The sequence below is a fragment of the Pelophylax lessonae genome (genome assembly GCF_965119305.1).
Source record: "Pelophylax lessonae genome assembly, chromosome: 1".
NCBI lineage: Eukaryota > Metazoa > Chordata > Amphibia > Anura > Ranidae > Pelophylax > Pelophylax lessonae.
The window spans coordinates 176,948,964-176,972,833 of NC_138768.1; the positions used below are offsets into that span (position 1 = coordinate 176,948,964).

General features: G+C 44.3%; 1 protein-coding gene across 1 annotated transcript in view; it reads left to right on the forward strand.

Moving 5' to 3' along the window:
• MAN2A1 (mannosidase alpha class 2A member 1) overlaps positions 1 to 23,870 on the forward strand; it is a 370,906-nt gene that overhangs the window by 211,134 nt on the left and 135,902 nt on the right. The window contains exons 10-11 of the mRNA XM_082259950.1: positions 9,696 to 9,881; positions 13,729 to 13,843. Of these exons, the coding sequence (XP_082116076.1) occupies positions 9,696 to 9,881; positions 13,729 to 13,843 (301 nt within the window). The remainder of the gene's footprint in view (positions 1 to 9,695; positions 9,882 to 13,728; positions 13,844 to 23,870) is intronic.

A 23,870-nucleotide genomic window follows, 5' to 3' on the forward strand; every position in this document is an offset into this window, starting at 1 on the left:
CACACTTTTCAGACATTAGTGGCTGCATTCTTGTTCCAGGTCAAGGAAATATACATACGGTAGGTAATGAAGTAAAGATCAGGTGTATGTACTTATTGTATGAGATGTTAATCGCATGCGTACATTGAATTGATCTCTGTAAATCATTAGGTATCAAGGAGTATAAAAACTTCTAAATAAACAGTGGATGTGCAGCAGTGCATTCGATAAATCCATAATGGAGTGAACCTTGCATAAAGCTCTAAATTAGTTGAAAGGTATATTGATTAGTACAACTTTTAAAGATGAATTCTGTTCCATCTTTTGATGCTACTGTACAGATCTGTAACCTGTAATTATGGAATCTAGGCACTTAAAAGGAAAACAATTGGGCTGAGTTTTATTAGTGCATAGATCATCTTTATTATAAATATTTGGGGCTTTTTTAATGCCTCCAGTTCTTCCAGCCCTTCAGACTTTTTTGTAATTGATGATACAATAAACTTTCTACACTAAAATTTACTTATTACTTGTTTGTTTTTAATGTTACATTCAATTAGGGAATCCTAGAAATGCAATTAAACAGGCATGGTTATGTTTTTACATTCACTGTATTTTGATTGAAGTAATTCCTTTCTGCAAATAAGGCGATATTATATTCCCTATTTGCCTTTATGAATATTGTGCTGCAAGAACAAAGCTCCTAAATGGCTTCTTAGGCTGCCTAATATGTCTTGTCACAATTGTCACAGCCTTGGATAATTCTCAAGGACATTAGATTAGCATTCAAAAAGGCAGAACTCTATGATGAGGTTTTTCTAAAGAATGTTACCTTCAGTTGTTCTTTGTGTAACTTAACTGTTTATGCACATGCATGCAGTATATAGCTGGATCTTTTCCCTTTTACAGGTAATACATTGATATGATTATACACTGTAAATTTGACTTTAACCACTTAAGCCCCGGAAGATTTTACCCCCATTCCGACCAGGGGGTATTTTGCGATTCGGCACTGTGTGACTTTAACGGACAATTGCGCGGTCGTGCGACGCTGTACCTAAACGAATTTGGCGTCCTTTTTTTCCCACAAACAGAGCTTTCTTTTGGTGGTATTTGATCACCTGTGCGATTTTTTGATCACGCGCTATAAACAAAAAAAGAGCGTCAATTTTGCAAAAATAGCAATATTTTTCACATTTTTTTATATGAAATTCCCCAAAAAAAAAATTTAAAAATCAAAATTTTTTTACTTTTTCGGCCAATTTGTTTTATGCTACCTATGTTTGGTAAAAAAAATCGCAAAAAGCGTATTTTGATTGGTTTGCGCAAAAGTTATCGCGTTTACTAACAAAGGGAAAGATTTCTGTCATTTTTGTTGTTTTTTTTTTAACGTGTAATGGCGGCGATCTGCGATTTTTTTTGCGGTACTGCGACATTGGGGCGGACAGATCGGACCCTTGACTGACATTTTTGACACTTTTGGGGTTACCAGTGACATTTCTACAGTAATCAGTGCTATATATATGCACTGTTACTGTAAAAATACACTGGTAGTGAAGGGGTTAACTTTATTTGGGAGGGAGGGGCTGTGTGTATCCCTAGGGGCGTGCTTTCTACTGTGATTGGCTGGGGCTTGAGCTGTATGGACACTGATCAACGGATCTACATACTAGATCCAAGTGATCAGTATCCTAACAGCAAGGAGAATGACAGGTGGCTTGTTTACACAAGCTGCCTGACATTCTCCCTCTCCCCCGCCGATCGCCGAGTGACCGGCGGACATCGGGTCCGCCGGTCACACGCGCGGGGGGGTCCGTGACCACGCGGGAGCGCGCCTCCGGGGGCGCGCGCTCGCTCCCTAGACCCTCACAAGCTAGTGACGTAGCCCTACGTCACTTTGCCTGTGAGGGGCTGACTGCCGACGTAGATCGGCGTTAGGCAGTCGGCAAGTGGTTAAAGTGTCACTAAACTTGCATCATAAAAAAAACTGTCAAATGCTGTATTACATGTATGCTGTTCATACTTAGTCACTATGAGATTTGTTTTCTATATTCTGGAAATAACCTGGTTGATTCTGCTATTCTCTTGTTTCTTTCCATGTCCCCAATTCAGCTAGAGATTTTTGCAGAGCAGCGTTGGCGACTCTGCACATGCTCAGTTTTTAGTGAGTTTCTATGGTGAGATATTTCCTCCCTATCACATCTGAGCGACCCATTTGGCTATTGAGTCACGTGTGGGGGTATACACAGTGGTAAATGACAGCCCACTCCCTCCTGCCTCCTCTATGCCCACTAACCAGCTAAACCCAGTGGGATTGGGATATTACATGTCGATTAGTGGAGGCTTCACCTCTCTCTTTGAAGACACAGGCTGGAAGGGCTTGACACAGCCTTGTCTGGCAGAAATCCACCCACACCATGTTGTTTCCACAGAATAATAGATCTGATTTCAAATATAGATTTGTAGGCCAATTTAAAACAGTTGATTGATATTTATTTTTACTCTGTATTCCAAAGGCTGTTTTTTTTTTAACATGTGACCAGCAGCAGTGGAGTAGAAGCTCCTCATGCTTATGTTTCCCTGCAGACAGGCTGGGAAAGAGCTGGGTCATGTGACCGCTTTATATCGATTAAGAAAAAAGGTACTTAGATGTGTTTTATTTCTTTTTTTTTTTTTTTTTTTATTATTATTAAAATAGTGTTATCCACGTAAAAAATAGAAGAGACACTCTAAATTAAACAGTGTGTTTAGTATAACTTTAATTATTATAGTGATTTTACACATTATAGAGGGCTCTACTGTAGAGATTATATTTAAGCTAACTAGTGCACAATGGAAATGACCTAATTGGACAATGGCCTTTTTTTTTTTCTTTTTCTTTTTTGCTTTTGGAAGCTGATTAAACTAGAGATTATCACATAAACAGTGACAAGATCTTTTTACTAGGTCCATCTATTCAGCTGCACCTGTTTATGAAAATTATATTTTGCAATGGCAGCACGAATGTTAAATTTATAAATAATTGATTTTAACTCGTCATATTTTTGTTTTGAATTGAGTGATGAAGAGTTACATTTCTGTCAGTTATAGAGCAAAACATAGAGTTGAGGCACTTAGGACTTTCATGGTAGGTTATAAACAGTAAGGCCCCTAAAAAGTTATACAAAATGTAATATAACAAATACAGTTTAAAAAAAAAAATCCCTGTTGTGTATACAGAATGCACCTAGACATTCAAGAAGGGAGCCCAACATAGGGCACAGCAATACAAAAGATCACACTTTTACATTACGACATTGAGTACTGAGCGGTATACTCACAATCAGAGGGCCCCCCTAATCAATAAACTACCAATTTCATGACCTAAACTCTACATGTTTCGCAGGGAAACCGCTTCTTCGTGAGTAATATTGGTGGAGATTAACATAAAAATGAACACAAAACTGAAACCAATGTGTTCATTCTTTGTGTGGTATATGATATGTATTGTATTGTTATGGTTCATTTATGTGTGTATATTTTTATTATTCTTCATCTTTTCATTTTTTTTTACATCACACCTCTCTACCAATATTACTCCCTAAAGAAGCAGTTTCCCTGTGAAACATGTAGAGTTTAAGTCAAGAAATTGGTAGTTTGATTGGGGGGCGTAATCTTTTGTATTGCTGTGCCCTACGTTGGGCTCTCTTCCCTATACACAACAGGGAACCTTTTTAAATTGTATTTGTTATAATAAATTTTGTATAACTTTTCAAACAAACTTTTTATTCAGTGCATTACTGTTTATAATTTACTATGAAATTCCTAAGTGCCTCAACTCCATGTTTTGCTTTATAAGTGATATTATAAGACGGAGGTACATGTTTGTAAATTGAAGTACATATGCAGCACATATTCTATAATACATTTCTGCCAGGTTTATATTTATGTCTGCAATTTATTGCAGATTTCCCCTCACTTTGGTCAATGTGACACCCTTGCAAGTAATGGAGGATGCAGTTGTCTCCAGAGCAGACAGGCTCAGAAAGCAATAAAATCACTGTAGAGAGTTGTAATCCTCCTCACTCAGCTAAAACTGTACTTTTGCTATTTTTTTTGCAGAGGTTCCCAGTTTAGTGTCCTAACCGGATGTTGGGATAAATCTCCCGAACAAGAAAACCTATTTTTTTTGAATTGGGCTTTAAAGTGTAAATGTACTTTTTGAAGAGAAATCAGTCCTCCCATAATCTGTATACTTTGCAAGGACATTGCCAAACATAATTTCTTGCTTCCTACCAATTGTTTTGGAACTCAAATAAAAATCTTTGTGTTGTAGTAAGAAGAGGGGGAAAAAAACAGCTGTGAGCCATTAACATGAACAAGAAATGCATATATGGGAAAGTGGATTTTTTTTTTTTTTTAATGAAATTACAAAAAGGCTGGTTGTAGCAGTTATTTATGAAAAGTAGACTTGCCCTTTAGGCATTTTGAAGATTCACATTTTTAATTTTGATTTAGCTAAATAGCCCATTTCTCAAGATCCCAGGTAGTACTACTTGTATATGACAAGAACCGCACACAAAGATAACCCCACTTTATTAAATCAGAGAGCAGGAGGGAAAGGCCCAGGAAATTCAGTCTCCTGGAGTTGTGATGCATGCCACACCCCAGTAGACCAACAAATTGGTTCAAAGCTATTTTGATGCATTTATTTTATGGTCCCGTGATAACAGCTAGGATAACTTTGTACCTATGTACCCTAAAGTGGTTAACATTTTTATACCCACTGAATTGACTAGCCTCAGGTGATACAGAGGTGAAACAAATCCTCCTACATAAGTTGTACCTGTTTGTTTTCAGCCATCTCTCCTCTACAGCTGTTCAAAACAGACTTTAGACAGCATTTCTGAAATGGGGCAGGGATTCTGATGTCGCACACTGCATAGCATAGAGCAGGAAGCGGAGTGTAGGGTGTGTAGGGCTGAGTGTGGTCATAAGGAAACATGCACAGCTGAGACTGCCAGTCACATGCTGTGTGCAGGGGCGAGGGCTGTCTCCCAGGATTGTCTGGTGTTGACAGAGGCTGTTACATGTAATTTATGCAGATAGCAGAAAAATGAAAGAGGAGACCGAAATCATATTGGGTGGTTTGAATCAAGGCAAGTACACCCTATAGAAGGATATACCTTGGTTATTTTTTCTTATTTCAAAGTTTTGCAACCATTGCCCTTGCTGTTTTCAGACAGGTAGTTCTGATTGCCCAAATGGTGTCAACAGTGTCAATAATTTGTTTCCTGCGTCTCAGAAATAATTATGCTTTGCAAGTGGTTTCTGTCTGACCTTTTCCCACAGCAAAAATCATGTTCAAGGACAAAAGTGCTGCAAATGAGACCAGTGGAAAACCGCAAGAATCGAATGTGTTAACAAGTGGACTTTTAGTTTTTGTTGCAAATTGCACCCAAGAATCTACAATGGCTAACGTTGTCTGCCGCTGACCAGATATAGCTTTAATATTGGTTAGCCTTGTCAGGGGTCATTCATGAATATTAGTTATCGTAGTCCCACCCCTTTATTTCCCAACCCCATGAAAATGGAAAGAGTGTAAGTTTGAAAGTCTTGTTATGACTAAGAACAAGGTAAATTATGTCACCTGCAAGTGTGCTGTGATACCCCACTAATAATCACTAATGAGAAAATTCATTATGTTTATAATGTGAAATCCCTCATAACAATAAATGTTCACTTTAGGGTGGTTATTCTAAATGCTTCATAATCCTTTATGAATATGGTGTATTTAAGTTTGATTAAAGCGGCCCTCAACCATTATCTGGCATGTATTTTAGCACCTTAGACAGATGTATACTAGCTCTCCTGATTTATTAGGCATTAAAAATGTATACTTTGTAAAAGAATTAAAGCTGCACAATTAATCGTTAAAAAATTGGTATCTCTATTCAACCCCCTCGCAATCTTAATCCGGCCTTTCCATGATTCATACAGTGCAGAGCCGTTCTCTGCTCGCTCACAGCTGTCAAAAAAAAAAAAGCCTTGTGCAAATATTTTTCAACATTGTTCAGAGCTGGGAGATAACTATAAACATGTTTTACAATGTATCATCTTGTTCTTTTAGATCATAGGGTTGAACTTCGGTCTGTAAATGAGGGCATTTTAAAGTGGAGTTCCACTCAAACTGGAACTTCGCCTTTACATACTCCTGACCCCCTGACATGCCACATTTTGAAATGTCATATTTTTTTTTTGGGGGGGGGGGGGGCGGGTACCTAGATTTGACATGTTTTCTCCCCCCCCCCCTCTATGCAATCTTCTGGGACACGTCAAAGTTTCCAGACGATTGCCCAACCATTTACAACACGCAGAGCGACTCGCGCAGTGCGCACCCGGCTGTGCAGCCACAAGCTGTCACAGCCGGGTGCCCACACTAGAGATGCCGGTGCCGCCAAGAGGAGAGGGAGAGCATCTAGGCTTCGGGCGGCCACATTGCTGAATCGTGGGACAGGTGTGTGTTTGTTAAAAGTCAGCAGCTACACTTTTTGTAGCTGCTGACTTTCAATAAACACAAAAATTAGTGGAACCCCGCCTTTAACTATTAAAGACTAAGCCCTTTTCTGACACTTGTTTCTTACAAGTTAAAATCAGTATTTTTTTGCTAGAAAATTACTTCGAAACCCCCCCCCCCTCCCCAAACATTTTATACGTATATATATTTCTCTAACGTCCATTGACAGACGCAGCTCTCATACTTCTTATCCATTGGGTTATGCTGAAGTAGTTCTAGGCAGGAAAAAAGCAATTTGTTTCTGCCTAGAGAAGGAGTAGGACCTAGGTTTCCTGCTGGGACTTCGGTCTCAGTTTTTTTTGTTCTTTTAAGAATATTTTGTTTTATCTTTACTCACTTTGCTAGTTAGTGTTCAGGGGGTCCTCCTGGGGATCTACAAGCAATGCCGGCTGGGGTTTCGCACTGGATAAATCTAGATCTTTAAGGTCTCCCCAGCCTGGCCTATGAGCGTGAGCAGATTATAGTCCCGCACTAGGCCTCGCCATGACGGAGCCCCTTTCTGGATGGGGACGAGCCTGCGAGTGAATGTCTCGCTGGGACGCAATGACCTGGAACACCCTGAGTTGTAACGTACCCCTCGGCTGGCAGCACCTCCGCTCCGGGTGGGGGGTGGTTCTGCCCGGAGCAGAGCCCACCTTGTTCATAGTGTGGTTAGTAAATGTGGCCCCCCTTGCCCCTCGGTGGTCTTGGGAGGATGTGGGCCCTCTCCTGGGGATGATGGGACCTGGACTTCCTAAAAGATCACCCTGGCATGTCGGGTTACCCGGCCTTGTGCCCTGTCCCCCTCTCCCGCCCCCTGGGGGGGGGTCACTGTGGCGTCCTGGGGGGGTGGCAATGGTACATTTTTTCCTGCTGGGTCTGGTTGTAGATCCTTGAGGCCTTCTTGTTGCGGGTCCCTGATGGCATGGCACGCCGTGGGCGCAATGTAAAATATTTTTCCCATTTAACTTGTATGGGGCAGCCTTTTTCCCCTGTGCTTCTTATTGATTTGCATTGGCAGCCATTTTTGTGTAGCCCTATGGAGTTACACAGGTAGCGTGACCTTTCACATTCTAGGCTGATGTCATATCCTATGACTCCCATTTCCTATTGCACAGTCCGATTCAGGTGGTTTCCTCCTGAAGGTGGTAAAGTACTGGGGTCTTTGTGGTAGGAACCGCGATCTGCGTTTTTAAAGTGACAGTACTCCTTTATTCTGTTGCATTGAATATGGAGTTCGAGGCAGTGAATTCACCCTCAGACCCCCTTCGTTCGACGCCGGACCTTCCAGATCGCAGTCGCTGGCCGTGATTTCAGCAGCTCTGGAAAGCTGGCGACCAAGGTCAATTTTGCAATGCAAAAGGTTGCTCCCTGAAAACGGCCGCTGCCTTCTCCATCATTGGTGGGGGTCCTCTGATTCAGAGGCTTATATGGTCGCCACAGACACCCCCTGCCTGATGGGTCACTGTTCTCGCAATGGGATGGTGAAGAGGACCTGTCTTCAGCCGCAACGCGGAAACAAGCGCCCTTTGGTGGAAGCTCTGATTGTTTCAGTAAGGGAAACTTTAAAAATGGTAGATGAGTCCACGCTGGCAGGGACACAGGTGTCTTTTGGTTCCTGCAAGACCCAAAAATGACCAATGGCGGCACATCAGGCACGTGTTAGTATCCAGCATTCTTGAAGTCAAGTGTGTGTATATGATTTGCTTGCCACCTCTGTGGCCATGCTTAAAAGGGTAACTCCACTTATATGGGAAGAAATATTGCATATACAATTGTCACACACGCCATATTGTAATTGTGTGTCATTAAAATAGCTTTTCCTTCTAATCTGCATCTGCTGTAATTTTCTGTAAAATTAAATGCAATCTGGCAACCTGGAAGCATTCTGTACACAATTAGCGTACAGAACACCCTCAGAGATGTAATGTCCTGCTTATGTGATTTCCCAGAAGTCTGCACTAAGACCGAAGTCAGATTTTAGGCAACAAAACAAAAATGTCAGTTTTGATAAGATACCCCTAAAGGGTTAATCACTTCTAAAGGAATGCAGATTCTTTCATGCTCCTCATAGGAGCCTTGCAAGTACATCAACTGATCAGAAATGAAAAATCCATTCTTCAGAATTAGTCCTGCACAAGACATGATCTATCAAGAAGTTGTTCTCTGAGAGCAGAAGCAGGTAGGGCTGCAATATAGTTTGTTAAAATTCTTTTGGTACATTGGTCACCCAGAGGGGATTTTTTTTTTTTTTTTTCAACAAAAGTGGAGTTACTCTTTTAAGTATACTGAGAGAGGGCTCTGTCACTTTGCATTGCATTATGGGGTATGTGCCGTGGGCGGACTTTTCTTTAATGTGATGGAAAGGAGTTAGCAGTGGGTTCCACTGGAGGGATGTAGGAAATGAAAAGAAAAGTCCCTTTTCATACTGATTGATGCTTAGTAAACTGTTTAGTGTTAATGCATGTTCAAGTAAAAGGTACAAATTATTTTTTTCTTCTAAACCAATATTTGCCTATCAAGGAAATCCTGCATAAAAATAATAAGGCAATGCAATACATGTGTAAAAAGTGCAGTAAACCACACCAACCACATTTTAGATTTCTATAGTCAGATGAGACAAGTGTTTGTTTCACTTTGGTCAAGATTGGTCTCTACCCTTTTCACAGTCATTCTAGAGTGTTTTGTTTTTTTGTTTTAATTATAACCATTGTGTCTTTTACTATTCTATGAATGTGCTCTTATAACAGCCCATTTTTATTGCTGCAACCTTGTATATGCAGACTCACTGTTCTAATGGAACATTTTGCATGTGCATTTTGTCCTGCGTTGTACTGATAACAAAGATCTAACAATTCCGCTCATAAGTCTTGGCAGTCCTATGCCTTCCATTTAAAAATAGCACATGCCAATAAATAATAGCCCTTTCTGGAGTTGCAGGTCATCCATATATTTTTGAATGCACACAGTAGATGTGTAAAGATTAAACATGCGTTTAATCAGGTTTACTTTGTAATTAATACTCTTCAAGAAAAAAAATAAGGTTCAGCATGACTCATTGTTCCACCCTGCTAAATGCAGCATTGTGCACCACAGCAGAGAGAAGCTGAGCTGAGGCCCTACCACTGAGATGTGTGACAATAGGAAACAAATGTTTAGTTACTTATACTTTCACTTTCAGGTCTGCAGAAATACTGTATTCTCTAGCTATTGTGCAAGCTAAGAGAAACCGCAAACTGACAGCTTTTCCATCGGCAGAACATTATGAATTACTGACAGAAGCCAGGAGAAATTTGGGACTTTTTCAGCACCATGATGCAATCACTGGAACAGCAAAAGACTGGGTGATGGTGGATTATGGCACAAGGTAAATAGAATTGGTACACTTACAAATAAAATGTAATATTATTTTACAAGAAGGTTGGCAGAACCTTCTTGCAGCACCTTCAGAACTTGTTTGTTTAATGGATATTACAGAAGATATTCTGGAAGGTCATGCTTTGTGATTAAGAATAGTATATCCTAGAACTAAAATAGTTTACAGAAATGTTTGCCTACCCAGTTAAGAAAATACGTAGTAGGTGGCTGCATTTTTTTTTTTTTTTTTTAACCAAGTAATCCTGCCAGTTCCTCACTTGCTGACCTTGGATGACAATACTTACTGACCAAACGGTCTATGGAGAAGCTTCATTGTCACCAGTGTTAATTTTGGCAGCAAATTTCAATTTAGTTTTAGTCTTAGGACTAAAATGGCATTTTAGTTTTAGTCCCATTTTAGTCTTCTGCAAGTGTTTTAGTTTTAGTCGTATTTAGTCTACTAAAACGTTCTACATTTTAGTCGACTAAAACGTCCTACATTTTAGTCGACTAAAACGTCCTACATTTTAGTCGACTAAAACGTCCTACATTTTAGTCGACTAAAACGTCCCACACATTTGAGGGAGCGGCTACAGATTGGTCGAAATTCGGCCACTCCATACTGAGCCAGCCAAATTTCGATCCATCTATGGCCAGCTTATGTCTATTTTTAACTAACTGGTAAAATCAACAATGAGTGGGGCCAAAAACTCTATACCAAATATTAAATTTGTTAGACAAAAAAATGTAAAAGCACAATCTCATCTTTCATTTGCAAATTTAAGGGAAATCCACATGACCACTTCATGGTATCGTCATTCAGTGTGTCCCTACTCTAACCTATAGAACCTGATATACAGATAAGCCACTAGAGGGAAAAATCTATATATGAAATGCAGTAATCAAAATATGGAACAGCAAGTATATAAGTGTATCGGCAAAAATTTTCAGGTGAATATTTCAATAAAATACAATGGGGTTGATTTACTAAAACAGGAGAATGTAAAATCTGGTGCAGCTTTGCATAGAAACCAATCCACTTACAAATTTTATTTATTTATTTATTTTCAAAGCTTAATTGAACAAGCTAAAGTTAGAAGCCGATTGGCTATCATACACAGCTGCACTAGATTTTGCACACTCCAGTTTTAATAAATGAACCCCAATGTGTAGTCACTAAAAATACTGTGTGGTTTTCTATAAAAGGTATGTTTTTTGAGGGCAAAAGGGGTTAAAGAGGAAGTAAACCCTCCTCTGACACTTTTACCTATAGGTAAGCCTATAATAAGGCTTACCTATAGGTACTGTAAATATCTCCTAAACATGTACCGTTTAGGAGATATTTACCTTACATGCAGCCAGTGATGTTACTGGCGCATGCGCTCTGAAGGAACGGCCGCTGGTGCCATTTCTTCAGAGACCCGTGCCGTCACTGTCGGCTCCCGCGCGTGTGACGTCACCGCGGCTCCGGCCAATCAGATGGCAGGATGCCGCGATCCTGGAAGACGGGCGACTGGACATGTCGCCCGTCATAGAGGTGAGTGGACGGCACGACGGGGGCTCGTTCTAAGGTAAGTATTTCATAATGAGCTAGTATGCTATGCATACTAGCTCATTATGTGTATCTTTTAGGGTGTAAAAAATAAATAAAATTTTAGCGGAGTTTACAACCTCTTTAAGTAACTGAATTCTAGGTTTACTAGCTACCAGTATTGGATATTATGGCAAGCTCCCAAAGCACAAGATCCCTTTATTTGGTCATGAGGGTGTACTCCCTGGAAAACTTGCTATGATTTTGATTGCAGTTAACTATTAAAAGAATAATGCATGATAATGTATTTACATTATATGAAGAAGCAGTAACGAAATGTACAAAAACAAGCCCTCATTAACTTCCGTAAGGTATAAGCAATGTGGAGAAATTCACAACAAAGGCACTGAACCAACAGATCCTGTCACTTTTAAATGTCAGGTGCTTCTAGGTTGTGATCTTTAAAGTGGTTATAAATCCCATTTATGAAATTTGATCTAAGCACATATATCTGTAGTGTTTTACTTATTTCTCTCCAAAGCTCTAAGTGCCATGTCTTTCTGGAGCTTGTTCCCCTTTTATCAGCAGGGTCACTTCTGACAAGTTCTCTGACACACGAGATAACAGCAGCTGAAAATTTGTGTCGGGGAGGGAGCTTAGAGGTAGGTAAGGTAGGTAGAGAGAGCTTGTCTATTCAGACTGCAGCTCTGGATGCTCCTTTGCTCCTCTGCCTATGTGGAGGGGGGAGGGGGGTGCCTTTCCTCCAATCAGCTCGCACAGAGTGTAAACCTAGATTCCACACCCACTGCTGGAAGAGGAAGAAAGATTTTGATCACAATCTGCACGTTCTAAATAGTTAAAAACAGGTATATACTGCGCTAGATCAAAGAAAAGACAATGTGTTAATAATACCAGCTGCTAGCATAAAAAGTTGTTGTACCTCAACCCAGCAATAATGAAAACAGGAGTATGCAGCGCTTGGTGGAAAACACAAAAACCAGCAATCTGTGATATGCAATATGTTTAAAACATGACAAAGTGTGCTGAGAGAAACCGTAAAAGAGGAGTCCGTGGAGAGGAAGAAGGTCCAGCAGGAAGCTCAGGTGATATGTCGAATAGATGTAACCTCCACCAAACACCAGAAATGATGGCCTCTTACCAGACTTATATGATCCCCATGACAGAGATCACATAGCGCTTGAAACAAGGGCTCCTCACACTCCACAGCACTCCTCAGTATCTGTACATGTAAGGGATCACCTCCAGCAAAGAAAACTGCCTCAGTAACATCAAATGAGATCCTCTCATGGAAACATACAGTCATGCCACATGTAGGAAGAAAAAAATCTCACATGGTGTAATACGTTCAAAGTATTGCTTTAAAGGAAAGTAGATTTTACACTCACATGTGGACCACGACATATAGGCATCTAAGTAAAGTCTTGCGGGGATCTCCCGATGGAATATGCGGTAGCTGCAGCCCGGTCTCCTGCGTTGTGTGACAGGACACTAAAGGGTGTACACAGAGCGGACGATCACCGGTGATTTGACATGTACCCGTTCCCCCTTCCGCTAGGGCCACCCAGGCGGCTCGAGCAGAAGTTCTCCTCTTCCTCCTCCCTTTCTGCTATCTTCTGGGACAGGTCAGAGGTCCCAGAAGATTGCCCATCCACTCAGGACGTGCATCGCTACTCTCGCACTGTTCACCCGGCTGTGAAGCCATAAGCTGTCGCAGCCGAGTGCCCACACTAAACATGCCTGCGCGGCGAGGAGAAAAGGAAGAAAACGGAGGCTCCCGTCAACTGCAGCGCTGGACCGTGGGACGGGTGTGTGTGTGTTAAGTCAGCAGCTACACTTTGTAGCTGCTCACTTTTAATAAATACAAAAACGGGTGTAACTCTGCTTTGAGCATACCTTTTGGTTGGAGGAGATATCAGTCATCACTACCCAGGGCCTAAGCAGTGTCTAATTTCTTTATGTTCAGTTACAGTTCAGCGCTTACTGTATGTAGTGTTCAGGCTGGATTTGGCAGCTGCCAAAGTATAGCTGAGGAGTTAGTCAATATTCTATACAACCAGATCCCATTCCTCAGTTAAGTGGATGTGTATTTAAAGGAGGAAAATAGCATCAAGCAAGCAATATTGCTTTAGAAAGATCAGACAATGGTAACAAATATTTTAAAATAAGTTAAATTGACTTTAATAATGCTGTGTCACAGTGGGGCATTGTGTGTACTGGTGACACCATTCAGCCTAATTTATTGTTTGTATTTCATTTTGTTGCTTGTTAATTTTTTGCCTATGTTTTTTGTTATTTAAATGGACAGGCTGTACCACTCGCTGCTCAACCTGAAGAGAGTGATAGTAGATTCAGCACATCTTCTTATTCTGAAGAATAAAGACATGTACAGCTACAACCCCTCTGCTCCGTTCTTCAGTATGGTGGGTTAGTTGTTAAAGATGGAAGCTAAATATCCATAATTTCATATATCAGCCTTAAAGTGGTTATAAACCCAAAATGTTCTCTTCCAATTCAAACCCTTCACTTCAGATATTGTATGCTTATAGCATTTCATTTTAAAATGGTCACTTTTATGAGTACTGGTAATGTACTGTTTTTTTCCTATTTATCTTCTATTCTATTTTGTTTTTTTTACATAATGTTATGTCCCACATAAGGTTCCCTAAATCTCTGTTTGCACTGTATGAGCTCCCATTTACAAGTATTTGGCAGTGCAAGGAAAATAACTTTTTTTTTTTGAACATTTGATGATAGGATATGGGGGTTAAAACTTTTCTCAGGCTGTTATTGTGGTCTATGTTCACATCTAGATACTTTCCTTTCATTTCCTGGACATCTCTCCAAGTGACACAGACCCATCTAAACATATTTTCTCTTTTGTTCATTGACGGACACAGATCACAGGACACAGATCCTTAGCTTGACCATTGGGGTATACTGCCCCCTACAGGAGTAGGACACTAGGCAGGAAAAAGCTTGACTACGCCTTTGGGGCAGTTCCAGGGGGATACTCCCACTCTCAGCTATTGGCACTCTGCCTAGTCAGGAGTAAGGACCTTGTTCCTTGCTGGGATGTCTGGTCCTGGCAATTTTTTTCCTTTTAAATGGCACTTTTTCTATCTTTGTTTTGTTCCTGTGAATGGCACTTTTTCTATCTGTTTTGTTCCTGTGAGAATCTACAATCAACTGCCAGACTGGGCGACGGGCTGCATAATTTAGATCCAGATGGTCCCCCCAGTCTGGCCAGTGAGCTTGCGCAGGTCTCAGCTCCGCCGCGACATAGCCCCACTGGACAAACGTCTGGCGAGGGGGCATATGACCTGACCTCGGCCTGAGTGGCAGCGATCCTCCTGGCCCGACAGCCCCCCCATTCCGATGGAGTGGTGGTCTGTCAGGTGTGGTGTCCACTCTGTTCCTAGTATTGTAGCTGTCCCCCCCTCTTCCCCTGGAGGGTTTTGGGGTGAACGTGGGCCCCTCCCTGGGATGGTGGGACCCTCGGGTACTCCTCCTTCCCCCCAGCCCCTCTAAAATTTCAGTGGTCACTGTGGGGCTTGAGGCCTACTAGGCCATGCGGCCTCATAGGATCATATTGGTGCAAAGGAAAGTAGGTAAGGCTACATGCCATAGGTGCTGTTTATATGAATAGGACAATAAAAAGTTCTATTTAGACCTTAATGAAGTTCATGTGCTAGCTCCTTTGAATGGCTGCTCAGTGTGCAAGCAAGAAGAGGCTTTTGGGTTGCTGGGAAGGAAACCCAAGTGCCATCTAAGTGTAGCACATCAGGTATTTATTAGCAAGTAATGTAATATACTCACAAAACTCGTGTGGTAAGGCATTAGAGAGCGCTGTGGTGTATGTCCCCCTGTGGATAGGGATCTGTCAGGATGGCCTCGGCGGCAACATCTGGCATTGATGGCACGTCCCGTGTACAGCAATGTGTCCGTACAGCCTAACGTGACGTTCACTTCCGTATGCAGGGAAGTTGCCAAGGCAACGTGTTTGCGGAGCGTGCGCGCCTTCAGGCCTCGAAGGAGCGCATGCTCCGCAAAACTCGATTGGCAACTCCCTGCATCTGGAAGTGAACGTCATGTTACGCTGTGCGGACACATTGCTGTACACGGGACGTGCTGTCGTTCACCGACTGCATCCTTGCCAGCCGTAGCCGCGGAGGCCATCCTGACAGATCCCTCTCTATGGGGGACATACACCACAGCGCTCTCTAATGCCTTACCACACATGAGTTTTCTGAGTACTATTACATTACTTGCTAATACCTGATGTGCTACACTTAGTATGGCACTTGTGTTTCCCTCCCAGTAGGCCGTGCGGCCAGCTTGGCGCCTCCCTTGGAAGGTCTGGCGCTGTGGGGGCAGTTTATTTTTTGATGGCAGCCATGCCGCCATTATTGTGTAGGGCACCTGCCCCTTTGTAGCGCTGCGGGACCATCAGGGTAACCTGCCTGTGCATCCGCCTCATGGTGGCCAGCCCCCTTTTAAGGGACCCATGTCCTATTATGCGGCTTCTATCTCTGATTGTTTTCTGGGTGAGCTTAGTATATAGCGCCCTCATCTGTCTCATCGGATCCTGAATCTTTTTCGGCCGCCGCGGATGCTACTCACCTTACGGGGTCTGTGTCCACGCACCCTGAGTGCTCAGATAGTGAGGAAGATTGCTCTGCTCCTCTAGCGCGCATAAAACGGCGCTGGTGGGTGCACTGATTGTGCCAGTGCGTAAAACTTTGAAAATGGAGGATGCGGCTGATGGTGCGTCGCAGGCGCCGGTCCCTTTTGGCACCCACACGCCCTCCAAAGCAATGAGGGTGTTCTCCCTTTTCCGCTTACTTTGACAACATTGTCACAAAACAGTGGGGTTGTCCTAAACGCACTCTTGTGGTCCCTAAGAATTTTGCTATGCGGTATCCTTATGGGGATTCAATGCTTAAAAAGTGAATGGTCCCTCCTGTAGTGGACCTGCCAGTTTCCAGGTAGGTAAACCTACCTTTAATTACTGTTGAAAAGTCCCCGGCTGATAGGAGGGCGGAGGCTTTGGCCCGCCATATGTTCGCTGTGGCTGTTTTGGCACTTAGGCCTGTATTTACTATTGTCCTGGTGTTGCAAATTCTGTCAGAGTGGGCTACATTTTTACGCCGGGACCTGGAGGGGAAACCACTTCACCCTGCCTTTGGGGAGCTGGTGGGTCAGTTGGTCCGGGGGCTACAGTTTATCTGTGATGCCTCTTTGATTCTAGGCTGTCTGTATCAGCAGTGGTCCTTCGGCGCATTATCTGGCTTAAATGCTGGTCTGCTGACTAGACTTCTAAGAAGGCCTTATCTGATCTCCCCCTTGCAGGGGATCGCCTGTTTGGAGCTTCTTTGGATGACATTATTAAGGGTCTCACAGGGGGTAAAGAGTACTCTTCTTCCGCAGCCTACCAAGGGCAAGGAGCCTCGTCGTAGACGTCGGGCTTTCTTCTTGTCTCATAAGGACTTTCCATCCCTCAGGGTCTCAAGACAAGGGATCAAAACCCTTCAGGGCCTCCACTGGAGGTTCCAAGAGGATCTGGTCTGGCAAACCACGGGTGGGCTCTTCCAGACCTGTGGACAGGGTTTCCTCTGCATGAAGGGGCGCCCTCACCTGTATCTGGGGTGGGGCAACGTCTGCTGGTTTCCGGATCCATGGACCTCCCTTTGTACAGGATAAGTGGGTCTAGGAAGTCATTCGTTCTGACTACAATATCTCGTTTTGGTCTTATCCTCCAGAAAGGTTCTTCCCTTCCAACCTGTACTTGCAGATATGAGGTAGATACACGAGTGTGCCCAAACACAGCCTACTGTCCCTTCCCCAAAGTAATTCATATAAGAAACCAAGAAAATGTCCCTGGGGAATTTAGTTGGACAGGGCTGAGTAAAGTGGTATAATAAAGAAGTAAGAAAGTAGGTAAAAAATAACATTTATTTATTTATCCATGGACCTCCCTTTGTACAGGACAAGTGGGTCTAGGAAGTCATTCGTTCTGACTGCAATATCTCGTTTCGGTCTTATCCTCCAGAAAGATTCTTCCCTTCCAACCTGTACATGTCCCAAGATCGCTTACGGGGTCTCTTTGGGGCAGTGCAAGACTTGTGTTTTCAAGGGGTGATTGTTCCGGTTCCGACTCGGAACGTTTTCAGGGGTTTTACACAAACCTCTTTACAGTTCCCAAAAAGGAAGGCATGGCACGTCTAATTCTGAACCTCAAGGCGCTAAACTGCTTTGTACGGGTACAAATGTTCAGAATGGCGTCCATTCGCATGGTAATGGCGTTCCTACATCAGGGGGATTTTTCTCACTTCTATCGACATCAAGAATGCCTACCTACACATCCCAATATTTGTCGGCCACCAGCGCTTCCTCCGCTTTGCCGCGGGCAAGGAGCATTATCAGTTTGTGGCGTTACCCTTTGGTCTCGCCTCCGCTCCTCGGGTCTTCACAAAAGTATTGGCCCCGGTGCTAGAATTGCTGCGTCAGCGGGGAAGAGCGGTACTGGGGTATCTGGATGATCTGCTTATGCGAGCAGAGTCTTCGACCCCTCTGTTGGACAACTTGGAGATTACTCTGCGAACTCTGAGGGAGTTTGATTGGATTCTGAATCTTCAGGCGTCTTCTCTGGGTCCATTCACAAGCCTGGACTATCTGGGTCTGACTCTGGACTCGGCCTCTAGACAGAGTGTTTTCTCTCATGTCCTCTGACAGTCGCCGCCCGATGGTATTAGCCTTCACTAATGGGTAATGGCACACTCTGCAGGAGCAGGCTAGGCTAATACCTTCGGGTGGCGACTGTCCGAGGACTCAGAGAAAATAATTTTACGGTAAGTTCTTACAAAAATTCTATTTTTCCTCTGGAAAAACTTCAGAAATTGCAGGAGGCAATTCAGTTTCTGCTGTCCAGCAGATGGTCATCTCTTCGGTCTTGCATGTGGGTACTGGGCCTGATGGTGTCTACCTTTTGAGGCAGTTCCTTTTGCACAGTTCTACACAAGATCTCTGCAAAAGAGATTCTGGTGAAATGTAACACGAATCCTCAGTCTCTAGACAATCGGATCCTGTTGAGCTGGATTACGAGGGAGTCCCTGGTTTGGTGACTACATTCTCCGGAAAATCGTTTCTTCCCCTCTACTGGAGGGTCGTCCCCACGGACGCCAGCCTGCCTGGGTGGAGAGACGTCCTTGGCACACAGTGTGCTCAGGGGTCCGGACTTTGGAAAAGTCCATGCTACCGATCAATGTACTGGAACTCCAAGCAATCAGACGCTGTCTGGATCATTGGACATATCTTCTCCTGGGGTGTCCGGATTTCAATCACCAAGGGGGCACCATTAGTGTCCTGGCGGCTCGGGAAGTAGCCGGAATTCTAAGGTGGGTAGAATGATTCGTTCCAGTCCTCTGCTGTGCACATTCCAGGGGGGAAAAATTGGAAAGCAGATTACCAAATTAGACCAGGGGGAATGGTCACTTCATCCGGAGGTGTTTCATCAGTTGTGTCTCCGGTGGGGTACTCCCGAGGTGGATCTGTTGGGCTCTTGCCTCAACAGGAAAGCGCAAAGGTTTGTAGCACGGTCTCAGGATCCTCTAGCCGACGCCACAAACGCATTAGTGGCTCCTTAGTCGGTATCCTTGTGGCTCCTGGCTGGCCTCGCTGGTCTTGGTACACCGATCTGGTACAGCTGGTTGCCGATGCTTCTTGGAGACTTCCTCTCAGGGAAGATCTGTTGTCGCAAGGGCCAATCTTCCATCCTGCTTTACAGTCAATGGCTTTGCTGTTTCCTATGCTGTTAAAAGCTAGAAAATCTACTTCTAGGAATATTTACCATTGTACTTGGAAGATGTACATTGCGTGGCGTGAATCCCTCAGGGTTCACCCTCGCTCCTTTTTGGCGACTCGGATCTTGGCTTTCCTCCAACGAGGGGTTGAGCAGTCCCTGGCCCTTGAGTACCATCAAGGGCCAGGTTTCGGCTTTGGCGGTTTTTCTTTCAACGTCTGTTGGCCATACACTCTTTAGTGCTTACCTTTCTTTAGGGAGTGAGACACTTGGTTCTAGTACGGTCTCCATTGCCTCCATGGGACCTCAATTTGGTGTCGTCAGTTATCCAGAAGCCTCCCTTCGAAAAACATTCGGGAGGTTCCCCTGCTTACTTTGCCCCAGAAGGTGGCATTTTTGGCCGCTTTTGCTTCTGCACACAGGGTGTCAGAGCTGGCTGCGCTGTCTTGTCATTCGCCTTACCTGGTGATTCACAGGGACAAGGTGGCTCTTCGCCCATGTCCGTCTTTCCTTCCAAAGGTTGTCTGGTTTTCATTTGAATGACGACATTGTGTTGCCCTCCCTGTGTCCCATGGCTAAGCATCCTATGGAAATTGCCTTGCATTCCCTGGATGTGGTTCAGGCAATAAGGGTGTACCTGGCAGCTACGGAGTTTTTTTAGAAAGTCAAACTCAATGTTTGTCCTCAAAGATGGACCTCACAAAGGGTTGGCTGCTTCTGCTGCGACCATTTCCAGATGGAACAGATACTGTGGTTCAGGCTTATTGCATTAGGGGTCAGGTTCCTCCTTTCCCTGTTAAGGTGCACTCTACTCAGGCGCTTAATGCTTCCTGGGACTTCCGTCATCAGGTGTCAGTGATGCACGTTTGCAAGGCAGCTACCTGGTCGTCTGTGCACACATTCACAAAGTTTAAAAGGTACATTTTTTGGCATCTGCGGATGCTTCCTTCGGCCCCAAGGTTTTGCAGGCTGCTGTTTAGAGGATGTGGTCCTCTTTAAGGGTTTTTTAATTTTTTTTCAAGTGAGCTCTATTTTTTTTTATGGTTGAGCTCCATGTTACCTGGTTGGCTATGTTTAGCCTTGGGAAGTATTTTTTTCCTGCTGTTTCCACCCCTCATGTTTGACACTGCTTTGGGATGTTCCACATAGTCAAGAAGATGAGCTGTGTAGGTCAATGAACAAAAGAGAAAATTTGATTTTTGACTTACCGTAAAATCCATTTCTCTGATGTTCATTGACAGACACAGCACCCACCCCTCTATGGAGTTGGATTTTTTCTCTTCTGACACTGCTTGTAACAAAACGGAGTACCTATTGCAGAGAGTGGGAGTATACCCCCTGGAACTGCCCCAGTCAAGTTCTATTCTGCCTAGTGTTCTACTCCTGTAGGGGGCAGTATAACCCACGTAGTCAAGAAGATGAGGCGCTGTGTCTGTCAGTGAACATCAGAGAAATGGTTTTTACGGTAAGTCAAAAAATCCCTTTTTTTAATATGGCTTGTAAGACTTGGGCCCCCTGTCAGGTATTTATTGTTGTCCCTGCTCCGTTTGAAAGATTTTCCTCATTTGTTGCTGGGATGATTGGAGCACTAGGGTAGTAAGCGAAAGGAAACCTTCCCAATGCAGGACACAGTAAGACTTTTATGAGGTTCTCTCATTTAATTTAAAAATAATAAAAGTTTTTTGCAGAGTTCAGGTAATTTTAAAGCTCAACTCCGACCTTTTTCAGGTTTTTAATACTATTTGTGTCCCTGTTAGGTTTTCCCTCACTTCATGTTAGGACAGGAAACTATTGGGACACTTTCCAATGGTGACACAGGCAAAAACAGAAAAACATTGAATGAAAAAATGTTAGAACGTAGCTGCCCATGCCTTTCTTTCCAGCAGACAACCGACACCCAGCCTCCACCTTCCATTACTTCTTGTATTGATGTCACAGGGAAATATCCCTAATGAATACTGAAACTAATCCCTGACAGAAATAGTAACTTTCTCTTACGTCCTCTGACAGTCGCCGCCCACTCATACAGTCTTTATCAATGGGTATTGACCTCTTATCCATAGGAGCAAGCTAGGTATTCGACTTGTTAAAAACAAAGTAATTTACATAGACACACCTATGGGGGCTGTCCCACTGGTCCAATACCCCCCTGCTATCAGCCATCCCAACTCAGTTTGACTTCTGCCTAGTTAGGAGTGAGATAGGCTCTCCCTGTGCTGGGGCTACAGTCTCAGCCTTCTATTCTTTTATGATTTTATTTCTGCAAATGCGTTTTTTTCTTTGCATTACTAGCTGTTTATTTCTCAGCGTTTAGTTAGTCACTTCTTCAAGATGATGACGGCGTCGCGGAGCTGGGAGTCGCACTGGTCGTCCTGGTATCCCAGGACAAAGGGCCTTATGGAATCCCAGCCCGCCATCGAGCGTTTAGCTATGCGTACGCCCTGGCCTCGCAAACGACCCATCCCTGTCCTCAGAGATGCAAGCCTGCAAGGTGGCCACCTCGCCTGGACGTCTCTCCCACGGTTCCGTGCGTTGCTAGCGTCCTGTGTTTTTGGCTGACTGCACCCCGTCATCTGGGGTGGGAGGTTTCCCTTCGATGTGAGGCACCCACGCCATCGGGTACGGTAAGTACATTCTGTGTGGGGCCTCTGTCTGGGGCTGGCAGTCCTGTGTGTCTGTGGTATCCCCTTATGTCTGTGCGTTTTTGGGGCTCCCTTTCTCCCGGTCCCTGCGGGGGCTCTAACTCAGCTAGCTCACTATGAGTTTTTGTGGGGGTCCCTCTCCTATGTGACACTTTATGGTGTGTGTGGAGGTGCAGACACGTGCGGACTTCACTGTGGGCGCTTCTGCAGCGATGTATGTAGTGTATTTTGGCGCCTTACGGTGCCATCTTGTGTGTGGCAATGTGTTCTCCTGAGCACATGTAGGTGGCCATTTTCCCGGAGCCTCCCATTACTTCTATGGGCAACCATGTTTCTTTAGTCTGCGGTGACATCACTTCCCTTTTCTGTACAGAGGAGATCGGCAGGCGTGTGGTAACACTTGTTGGGTCTGTCTTTGCTGTTTTTTTGTGGGAATACCTCTGGCTGTCAGCTTATTCCTGTTTGGGGGTCTGCTTGCAGAATCCTTCATAGCGGTGTACTTAGATCGCGGTGCTCTTAAAGGGCCAGTACCTTGAGAAAAAAAAAAAAAGTTTTTTATTATGGAGTCACAGGACAGCAAATTTCCCCCAGCTTTGGTGCATGTTTCAGGTTCCTCTGAATCTTCTGCTCTGCCTGCTTGGACTGCCGCACTTGCGACTTTAGCGTCCAAAGTGGATCTTTTGATAACTGAACGGGATACTAGAAAAAGGCCTAGGTTTTCTCTTCTGAATCTGAATCTGACATAGTTTCCATAGATAGTGTGCCCCTTGAAGGGTCTCGCTCTTCTCAGTCTGAGGGGGGGGCGGAGGTTGCGGGGGTGGATGATTCCCCCTCTGGGACGGCCGAGGACTGCGCAGCTATGGATGCGCTGATTATTGTCGTTAAACACTACATTTAGAGGATGAGCCCAAAAGAAACTGTCCTCTTTTGGTACCCACAGATCCCGTAAGGCGGCGCAGGTGTTCCCTTGCCCCGCTGAGTTCCACGAAACTGAGAATGAACAATGGCGCAATTTGAAGCGCATTTTTGTGGTGCCAAAGAAGTTTCAACTCCTCTACCCCTTTGCGTCTCCTACGGATTCGAGCTGGTCTGTGGCTCCCAAAGTGGATCACACTGTGGCCAGATTGAACAGGGTCACTCTAGTACCCACCGAGGATTCTCCGGTGTTTAGGGATCCTACGGATAGGAGGCTGGAATCTCTTGCCCGACATTCCTACATGGTGGCGGGTTCCATGCTCAAACCTATTTTCGCCTCTGTCATGGTGGCTCAAGCCATGGCGGATTGGGCCAGATTTATCAAGGGGTGTCATGTATTTGTGCAATGCGGCCTTGAATGAGACCCCATTAGCTGCGCGCTTATCTAGTGTCGCAGTACTTAATCGCCGCTCGATTTGGTTAAAAAGCTGGAAGATGGTGTCTGACATCCCTTATGCTGGGTCTCGTCTTTTTGGAGAATCCCAGGATGAATTGGTTAAAGGTGTCACTGGGGGCAAGAGCACTCTGTTGCCCCAGAATCCTAGGGGTAAGTCTTTCCGCGGTAAGCGGGGCCCCTCCTTTAAACCAAATCAGGGGTCCTTTCGTGCCTTCAAGGGGAAACCTTTCAAGGGCCAGGGTGGCCAGAGAAATCCCTGGGCGGGCAAGCCAAAAGCCGTCCAGGCTGGTGCGGCGACACAGTCCGCCACTGCCTGAAGGGGCGCCCTCACCGTTTCAGGGGTGGGGGGACATCTGCGCGGTTTCCTCCAACCTTGGCTGCTCCGGATTCCGGACAGGTGGGTTCAGGAAATCATTAGATCAGGTTACAAGATCGAATTCCTTTTGCGACCAGGGGACAGATTCTTTCCCTCAAATCTTCATTTGACCCCAGATCGGCTGCAAGATCTTCATCGGGCGGTTCAGGATCTACTCGCCCAGGGATCTACTCGTCCCGGTGCTACATCCGATTCTGGACTTAAAAGCTCTGAACCGCTTTGTGCGCGATTAAAAATTCCGCATGGAATTGCTCCGCTC